This window comes from Malaya genurostris, chromosome 3 (genome assembly GCF_030247185.1).
Source record: "Malaya genurostris strain Urasoe2022 chromosome 3, Malgen_1.1, whole genome shotgun sequence".
NCBI classification, from domain to species: domain Eukaryota; kingdom Metazoa; phylum Arthropoda; class Insecta; order Diptera; family Culicidae; genus Malaya; species Malaya genurostris.
The window spans coordinates 259,614,212-259,623,864 of NC_080572.1; the positions used below are offsets into that span (position 1 = coordinate 259,614,212).

At 36.0% G+C, this 9,653-nt stretch overlaps 3 protein-coding genes across 4 annotated transcripts; 1 reads left to right on the top strand and 2 right to left on the bottom strand.

The window, feature by feature from the left end:
• On the top strand, window positions 1-1,081 carry LOC131436694 (dynein light chain Tctex-type protein 2B). The gene is made up of 5 exons (XM_058605560.1): window positions 1-127; window positions 192-287; window positions 353-427; window positions 486-584; window positions 642-1,081. The coding sequence occupies exons 1-5, from the start codon at window positions 77-79 to the stop codon at window positions 1,005-1,007; spliced, it is 687 nt and encodes a 228-aa protein (XP_058461543.1). The 5' UTR covers window positions 1-76; the 3' UTR covers window positions 1,008-1,081.
• An 11-nt stretch (window positions 1,082-1,092) lies between these two features.
• On the bottom strand, window positions 1,093-2,677 carry LOC131436693 (cell division control protein 6 homolog). Its single transcript, XM_058605559.1, has 2 exons — window positions 2,305-2,677; window positions 1,093-2,253 (listed from the first exon to the last, which is right to left on the bottom strand). The coding sequence occupies exons 1-2, from the start codon at window positions 2,610-2,612 to the stop codon at window positions 1,173-1,175; spliced, it is 1,389 nt and encodes a 462-aa protein (XP_058461542.1). The 5' UTR covers window positions 2,613-2,677; the 3' UTR covers window positions 1,093-1,172.
• A 2,065-nt stretch (window positions 2,678-4,742) lies between these two features.
• Window positions 4,743-7,237, bottom strand: LOC131437945 (uncharacterized). Of its 2 annotated transcripts, none has more exons than XM_058607638.1 (3): window positions 6,807-7,237; window positions 6,183-6,740; window positions 4,743-5,891 (listed from the first exon to the last, which is right to left on the bottom strand). In XM_058607638.1, exons 1-3 carry the CDS (start codon window positions 7,090-7,092, stop codon window positions 5,227-5,229), a joined length of 1,509 nt encoding a protein of 502 aa, XP_058463621.1. In that variant the 5' UTR covers window positions 7,093-7,237; the 3' UTR covers window positions 4,743-5,226. The 2 variants fall into 2 exon arrangements, with proteins under 2 accessions (XP_058463621.1, XP_058463619.1); XM_058607636.1 differs by having other exon boundaries at window positions 6,183-6,749.
• Between the last annotated feature and the right edge of the window lie 2,416 nt (window positions 7,238-9,653).

Genomic DNA, 9,653 nt, shown 5'->3' on the forward strand with positions numbered 1-9,653 from the left:
TAGTAGCCCTTGAATCAGACATCGAAGTAAAAAATTTCCGTAAACGAAACCTCAACGGTTCAGATATTCATCAAAAATGTCAGAAAAAGAAGTCGAAAAGGCTGAAAATGGCGCACCGGAAATTCAGGTGCGAGAACCAATTTTTTCAATCCACAACTGAACATAACGCTTGCTGTTTTTTTTAATTCAAGGCGGATACTCCGAAAAAAGTGACAAAGAAAAAGATTGCCATCCTGGAACCACACGAAGAACTTGGAGTGGAGAAGCGCAAGGAAGGGAAAAAATATGTAGGAAGATGTAATTTTCACATCACTTTCCCTCTCAATAATTGAATTTCGCTCTCGTTCTAAAGCGCAAATCGGTTTTCCCGGGTTTGCGGGAAAGTATAATGATGGATCGCCGTAGATCGACAGTTGGCTTCACAGATGTATGATTTCTTTCGATTTTACCTAACTAATATAATAGACCCAAAAACAAAATTTCAGCTTAACCGACAATCTTCTGCCCAATTATTTGGTAGAATGATGGATAGCGCATTCCCTCGAATGCAGTCACGTGTGTGGACCAGTCGTAGGAGTACCATGGTAATGACTTAATTGACATTTTGATTTTATTTTTTTTGATTTTCGCGGATATTCTAGTACAATATACCACGTTTTCAAAACAATTATCGCATGGAATCTCGACACCCGTTCAATCGTGAAAGCGTTGAAACACTTATCAACTGTTACCTGTCAATATTTTTGAACGATCTAACCTACAATCCCAAGCGTGCGAAACGGTTGGCGGAACATCTGAGCGTTGAGTTGAAGGACCTAATCAAATGTTGCAATTATGATAGGTATCGTATCATTGCACTGGTAACGGTGGGGGATAAATCCTCGCAGAATTTCAAGTCCGTGATGCGATTCCTCTGGGATGCTGACAGAGATAGTTATACGAATTTCGCTTTCGAAACATCAACGTATTTCGTGACAGCTACCGTCTTTGCTGTGTATTATGAATGACTTGAAAAATTTTGGTTTGGCGTACAACAATCTCACATTTAAAACCACAATATTACTAGTAAATTTCATCAGTTTATGCGTTATAAATAACTTATCAATATAAATTCATTTAAAAACAAATAAAAAATAACCTTAAAACACTACTGAGTCTCTAAAACGCAAGTATTACTTTCCGACACAAGACGTGTCGCTGAGGATGCTGGCAATCAGTTGCTTGTCGTTGAGCACATTGTGTACCTCATCCTCATCCCATTGCAGCAGGATACGATTCAAACGAGCTTCCTTTTTGCCTTGCATGCGCAGAATACCGCGCGTCTCGACGAGTGAGCAGAGATTCGTGAATTCCGTTTGATCCACCGAAAGTAGATTTTGTTTCGCGCATACCGCTTTGTACACCTGATGTAATTTTCCCACCGTTACATCCTTGCTTTTGCTCGCTTTCAGTACCAGCAGAAGTGCACAAATAAGAAGCTTTTGCTGCAACGGAAAGGCTGCGTCTTCGTCCATGTTTTGTGTTGATCCATAAACCTGATTTAACGTACTGACAACTTGCCTAATTTGAACAACTTTTGGAGGCGATGCCGGTTTCGTATCAATTGTCGATTCTTGCTGAGCAATGGCTGCAGCTTTCCGGGCTTGACGATGATCTTTGGCAGCAGATTCCACCAATCGTTTGGAAAGAAATAGAGCTCGTCGTGCATCTCCAGATGTGGATGCAACCTTGGCTGCCAATAATTGCAATGCAGCATCGTTAAATAGTTCACTTGTGTTATTCTCCCGTAAACGGTTTTTCAAAATAGTAACCAACTGGGATTTTGTATACGGAAGAAACTGTATCAAATGAGGTCTCAACTCACATCTGGATTGAAGTCTCGATAGAAGGCGATCTGTCAAATCTAGCGCATTAGCAATTCCGATTAGAATAAGTTTCGAGCCTCGTTTTGCTGGCCACTCGAATATGTTGTATAGAATAGTTTGTTTGCTACTTGCAAGTTGATCGATTTCATCCAGCACCAGCATAATGGTCTTGTGCTTTTTCTTTAGATACTCTTCGATAGCGTTAAGGTAAAGTTTTTCCGTTGTTCCTGCTGGTGAAAGTTGTAGCTCTTCGCATATTTTTTTATAAATACTTCCCGCGCTGCTCATGGAGGTACAATTTACATATACCATTTTAATTTTGCTTGCCAGTTTCGGATCACTTATAATCCTGGTGAGTGTTGCTGTTTTACCTGTTCCTGGTGGACCACTGAAACAACAATCGTCATTCGGATGTTGACAAAATAAAGCAAGCACTTACCTTATATACAAACTTCCAGATCCATTATCGGCTAAGACATCCTCAATATATTTCGCCAATTCTTCGGTTTCGCGTTCCCGCTCGGGTAAACTTCCAACAGAATTTACACTAATAGGCTCATTATTAGTCGGGGTTATTTTGTTACGTTTTCTAGGGGATACGGACATTTCCTCCTCTTGTATTGAATCGTTTTTCCGTGGTCGTCCTCTTCGCCGAGGTGTTGTATTTTCCTTGGATTGTTCTTGATCCATATCAATAACAATCTCACTTGGACGACCTTTAACGCTTCGACGGGTGCTTCTAGACATTTGGATTATCACCGATAAATACGATGAATACAAATTAGGAATAAAACCCGAACAGAAACGATACAGTCTGCGACCAGTAAAATACGCGCCCAATTTAATGTCTAACAGCTGATAGATTCAAAGTGTATAAGCGACTATAAGAGGTGGGAACGGTACATTCTCTTTTGTTACAGCGGCACAAGTGCACGCTGCCAGAGAACCACTTATTATGAAGTACTTTCCAAGACAGAAAGCTAATTTTCAGTCAAACATGGATACAAATTGACATTATGGGCGACGTTGGGTTTTTGCTACTGTAGGTGTAAGTGTGCGAGGATGATGATTGCAAGTTTATCTGTCAAAATGCAAGGGAAAACAAATTTCCACTAATAAAATCATTTATAAATCATTAACAAAATTATTTATACAAGCGAAAAGTTTATTTTGGTGTGAGAAAAATTGTTTTTTCGCAACACCCAAGATTCTGTTTTATACAATAAAAGTTTTCAGTACTGATTTCAACAAGTGAGATTTTAAACATTTTCAAATGGTTTTATTTGTTGCAAAATTGTAATGAAATGAAATGCCACTTAAAACACTGTACAGATGCGCAAATCTAATCCAATATGCGATTGGTCAACATATCATCTTACGAAATCAAAAATGATTACTAAAACCGAAAGAAAATACAATTTCTTACATTTTCTAATGAACAGTTCATGTAATAAACCCAAAAATTCTACAAAATAATTGAAATTATACGAGTTCTCCTTACCGGCCTGCGTAGAATTCAATCATCATCCTAATATTGTTTTCGCTTGAGAAAACTGAAACTAACCCAGGGTAGTTTCATCAAACAAACATTTTTCACGAAACTGTGTTCGGTTCGCACTTAGCTACGGGGTAAACCCGATATAAAACCCAGGTTCAAAACAGACTCGATTTTCAGTTTATCAACGTTAGCACTAGGTTCGAAACTGGTTGATAGAGTGGACACTGGTTTGACAGGGTAGAAACTGGGTTAGGTTTGGCATCAAGCGATAAAAATATAAGATATATAACGATATAGATTTCCAATAATATTATAACGTATTATCTTTAAAATTGTACATGTCGGTTTACAAAAAAAGGTGAAAATAAAATATCACGAAAAGTATCGTCGTTTGTTTGCATGGAACACGAAGGGCGAAACTGAGATTGTTACAGAATTAAATTTTTAGGACTACGGAAAAGTTCTGGAGTTTTCTAATTACAGATTCATATGTCAGTTTTAATATTTTAAATCTGGAAAATAAACCAATACCAACTTCAAATGTTACAGTAGAGCCGTTTAAATAAATAAAACAGAAAAGGCGTGCTGAGCTTTAGTTTGTTTTTTTTATCCTTTTGCTAGTTGTTTAAAAAAAGGGCGAATCTAACATCTACAGCAAATGTAGAAAAACATCGATAAATGTTTTGACTTTTGTTTCAAATCCTATTTAGATATTATCGTATATTGTCAGATCAATTTTTGATAAGTCGGTGAACTGTTGGTTTATCTTTAAAAGGTATGAAATTTTGTCCTCTTTTCTTTTATATACACTGAATAAATCAACATATAAAGAGTTTCGCCCTTATTCGATTTGTTTATTTCTATGCTCCGTGTGTGAATTGTGAAATTACGCCCTCGTGCATTTTTCGTGAAATTGGCTGATTTCCGCGACTAGGCAAATCTGCTGGTAGTTTTATCGTCTCATTTATTATTTCCAGATTCGCCCTTCTTTGAAAAACAGCTGAATTGTGATTTTGCTTACACTGAAATTAAAACGCTGTTTATAAGTAAATGAAAAATCCCATAAGCCTGATGATTTAGGAAAACTCAAATATTAAATGATTCTAATGTATTCTAATATTATGTACGCAAATATCAAAATGACAATTCGAAGTCAAAAACTAGAAATGGTGCAAACTCGAACAAAATTCGCCCACACGTTTTTTTGTATTAATCCGGGGTAGATCTTTAATTTGCAATACGTTGAAAATATGAGCATATTTGCATGCGAGCAAGTCTTCCGATCATACGATATTTCTACGAAAATACTATCTAATATTATAGCAACACATCTGAAATTAGACACTTTGAATTTGTCATCAAAAAATTGAAACGCTGGATTTGTTCTTGTAACTAATATATTTTCTCTAAGTCTTCGCGGTTGTGTAAGTCTTAACGGTTCTGCTTATGATTTTCTAGGGTTAAAGGTTTTCAACCTGTTGCACTACTTTTGTTTGGACTTGCTTGTCTACCAGGTAAAATAGTCACAGGTAACGGTTTCCTAAGATTAAAAGCATTTTTAGAATCCAATACGTATTTCAATCAAATTATTTTTACTTGATTAGAGCGAGCAATAAAAAAAAATAATAACAATAAAAACCTCCTTCCTGGGGCAAATGTAAGAATACTGATTATATCAGTAAAGGTATTGTTTGAGACTAGTATTTCACATGTCGTTTGTCACACTAGTATTGAATACTATAACTTATAAACAAATGAAAACACTCCCATGTCTGATTATAAATGGTAAGAGATGTCAAGCAAAGTGAAACATTAACAAAATATTAATAATAAATAAATAATAGCCGTATGGTAAGAAAAGTACTAATGGGAATTGTCGGGAGCGTTAATCAGACTTAAATTAAGATTCGATCTACGATGAGCAGTGACGGAAGTCAATGGTGATCGAGTTACTAGTTCAGAAGTCGGAGTTCCTATCATAGAACGCCGATGTTTGGTATTGAAATCACATTCTCGTGCAACAGTCGTACTTTGGCTAAGTTTCGAGTTATCAGTGAGCTTTGGAAAAGTCTGCCGTAAAATTCTATGATTCGTAGGAGTAGTTACTACCGTACAATCGATCAGATCAATGTCTTCGGTTTCGTTTGTTCTGTTATTATTTTCGGATTCAGCGGCCAGTTTTCCTGGAACGGGCGTCTTACTGGGAGATTCCATTTGTGTCAACCGGTTAAATTGTTGTTCGTCTATCAACGAAATCGGTTCATGAGACCCGTGATCTGGTACGATGTCTGTCTTACGAAACTTTTCCGTGATCAGTTCCGTCACTTCATAGTCATAATCATCACGATCTTCGTAACAAAACTTTCGCTTGAAGGAGTTTTGATGACTAACTACTTCGTCCCACATCTCTTCCGATGCCACTGGTTCGTCATCAAATTCACAAGCAGGGTTGCGATATTCGAGGAAAGTGCGACATTTCTCCGTTACAGTGGTCTGGTGTACGGATACCGGTGTATTTGGATGCGGATCTGGAAAGATGATCTATGCTATAATGTATACTTTTTCAAAGTGACACAAAATTGTCAGAAAATGGATTTTCGATTTTACTAGCAAAATTGCTTATTTCGGTTACCTTACTATATAATAAACAATGAAATTCAAATTCGATCAAGAAAACAATTATGAACCCTTTCTTTAATCCTACTTTTCCTATTCCAAATTCTGAAATGCTGCGTATTTCATATGCTACTTGTACGCTGCTATAGACCCTGAATACTAGGCAAATAGTAGAATGAGTATTAGAATACATATTTGCATACCAGCTGGCCTATCAATCATCATAGCTGCTAACTGGACCGTTTCGCCATCTCCACAGCTACTAGTAGATTCTTTGCTTTCGTTTTCGTCACTCGATCGCTCTGTTCCACTGCCAGTTCTAGAAACAGGAATTCCAGCCTGCCCTTTACTGGCTAAATATTCGTCATAATACTCTCTGAAGTCTCGTGTCGTAGCATCTCCGTTGTTATTATTCTGCATGTCGTTGATAAAATCATTCCAATCGTCAAGCTTATCAAAATTAGTGCACTCCGATTCACGGTCATCTTCGTATGAGCAAGGAGAATCATATCGTTTCGAAAGTCCTTTGTCGGTACTTTGTGAGTATTGAGAAAAATTCTCTTGTGCACGGTAGCTCGATAGCGAAAAAGATAAGGATAACGATCTTGAATGTTGCTGCTCATCCGAACTTCCGCCGTCGGCGGCGTCACCACTATCATCGAAATCTTCTTCCGTAAGTTCCAACGGGTCATCGTCATTATCCAGGGTAGTTTCCAATGATTCGTGAGATTCTCGGTCTAGTGAAAAGGCACTGTCATTCGCTATATATCCTGAAGAAAGAGGACATGAGATTACCATTCAGGACTGTAGATTTTATTTCTGCATACCTGACTCTTCGCGATCCGAGTCGTAACAATCACTTCTCAATACAGGAGCGGCTGCCAACGATAACTTATCATCATCATCCAAATCGTAATTGGACATCATCATTTGCATTGTGTTCTCGAAATCTTGCGACACTCGAGATTCTGGCAGACAACAGTTGCGATTACTGCTTTTGTTATTACCGCTTGTATAATCAACTAGAGGGCTTTGGTTTAGTTCCAAGACAAATGTGGAAAAATTCATTGTCGACGGCACGGGAGAATCCATTGGATTTCCAAACCTCTTCATAGATAACCTAAACTATAATGCATATTTTAACATGCCGCAAAATAAAACACGAGATTTCGGAAGTATTTGCTTCGAATTTTTACACAAATCGTAAAACTAATAGCTTTCGGAGAGGTTTGTGTAACACAAATTTTGTTTATATATTGTGACGTTTTTCGTTTTGACATACTTGCTTTGCGCATGATTTCGCATTCTGGGTTCATACAAAAATCACAAAACATAAAGTTATGCAGTGCTTAAGCGAATTTTCAGTTTAACAAAGTTTGCGTTATTTTTTATATCCTTTGATGTCATATATTTAAAAATGCATTCACCATCAAAAGTTGGTATTATCTAAACAAAATAATAAAAAAAATCGACACTGGGACAAACTTTTCGTATTGATGAGATGACGGATTGAAATTGAAAATCGTTTTTTTTGCCAGATATCTTGAAAATGCATTAATTATCAAATCTATCATTATCTTGAAAAAAAAACCTTTTTTAATCCACCTAGTGAAGTAATGATGCCTTTCTCATATTAGTTATATTTTCAAAAATATCACTAGAAGATTCTGTCAAGATTTTTTTTTGAAACTTGAATAAAATTAGAAATTTACATTAGAAATACACATAACCTTTTCAATTTGTACACAGTTATGTCAAGTTAATTAAGAATTTTTTTTTGTATCGTCGCACTTAATGACGGTTTGAAATTTTAAACACACTTTACCCTACAGTTCCAGAACCGGGAGTCAGACCCGAATGAAATTCAATAGTAACCTAAACGGACGCAAAAAAGCTATTGAAATTCATAAGAAACACTTATGATACTTCGCTACAAGTTTACCATATGGAAATCATAAGTCAAACTTATGACCTTCAGAAAAATATTTTCATTGATCTACTTATGGATTTCATAAATCATACTTATGAAGTTCGTTAGGTAGACTGATGATTAATATAGAAATGTAGAAATGAATGTAATAAGTTATTTACATATTGCATATTGCTTATTATGAAATTCATCGCTACTATCATATGATTTTCATAACGATTGATGCTGATTTCCTTGGTGAATATATGTATAACTGAAAAACACTTAAAATTTTCATGATACAGAATTTATTGTTTACAAAACCAGCACCTACCTACTACAACAAATCTTCATTTGGCCTGAATAGATAATGATTTCCTGTTTCGTGGCTAGCAAATGATAAATTTCTACATATTGCGATTATTTCGAAATCTATCCAGTTCCAAAGGATATATTTAAGTCATGTGAAAACGAGTCCGGATTAACAAAAGCTTCCGATTTCTGGATGTTATCTCCCTCCACAAACGCGACATTTTCTAATTGCTCTGTCATGCATAAACAAGATGTTACTATCACGAAATAAAATAATTAATAGAGACTTACATTTCTTTTCTTTCAATCCGCAATCCAATTCCAAACAATTTCTGAAAGTACTGGATATTTTGAAGCTAACGAATTTAGTTCTTCATCTTCAACTCTATCAATTGTAATTTTGAATTATGAAAAATTGTTTTGCACGCTTCACATGGTGCGCTTTGCACAAAGTTTTGAAACAAAACAACGGTGTCTTCGTTTTCCATTTCTTATAAGGAATGATATTTTCACAAGGTAGACTGTTATAAAAAACATAAATTGTGTTTTAAGTAATGCATATGTCATTGCTATGAATTTCATAAGTCATGCTGATAAAGTTCATATGTGTGCTTACTGAATGCATAAGTCTTCAATGAAATCGAAATTGTACTGGTTCATAAATCACAACTTATGAAATTATTAAGTTTATTTTCTTCGGTGTATGAGAAGGACCTTTAATTTGAGCCTAACCTTGTGAAACTGATCAAATCATCTCTGAGGAAATTGAGTGAGTTTCGTTTTATAGTTTTTGACCACTATTTCCGTTACTTCCGGAACCGGTATAGCCGAAGTCGTTTAGTTTAGTAAGTAACTAATATATCCTGCGAATAAAATCAGTTTTGAGCCAACTCTGAAAGAGTTTTACCCTTTTTTGAATCGTCGCTCTAAATGACGTTGTGCAATTTTAAATACACTTTACCCTATGAAAGCATAATGAAATTCAATAGCAACCTATGGGACTATGAATATTTTTATTTAAGCCTAAGTTTGTGAAAATCGGCCGGGCCATCTCTGAGAAAAACGAGTGGCATCATTTGACACAGACTCACTCACATACAATACGCTATCTGTAAACAAAAAGTAGCTGCCATTTTCAGATTCTATGTAATAACTTTTTCATTTTGTTGCGCTTTAATTGCTTATCGTTTTCATGTAAAGATTTTGAATACCGAATTGATTTCCCGATAGAGATTCACAGATTATGGCAACGTGGCACGCTATACGAAATTGAACAAAGTAGTTTGCGGGTTCCATTGGAAAGGCGATGATGTTTTCTTTTTCCGTACTAGCACGTAGCGGTTTTGCATTGTCATTTTGTACGATGGTTTGAAAGTTTTGACACTCATCGCCATATAATTTCGGAACAGAAAGTCGCTTAGTGGATGTTTGCATCCATCAGAACCAGAGATGG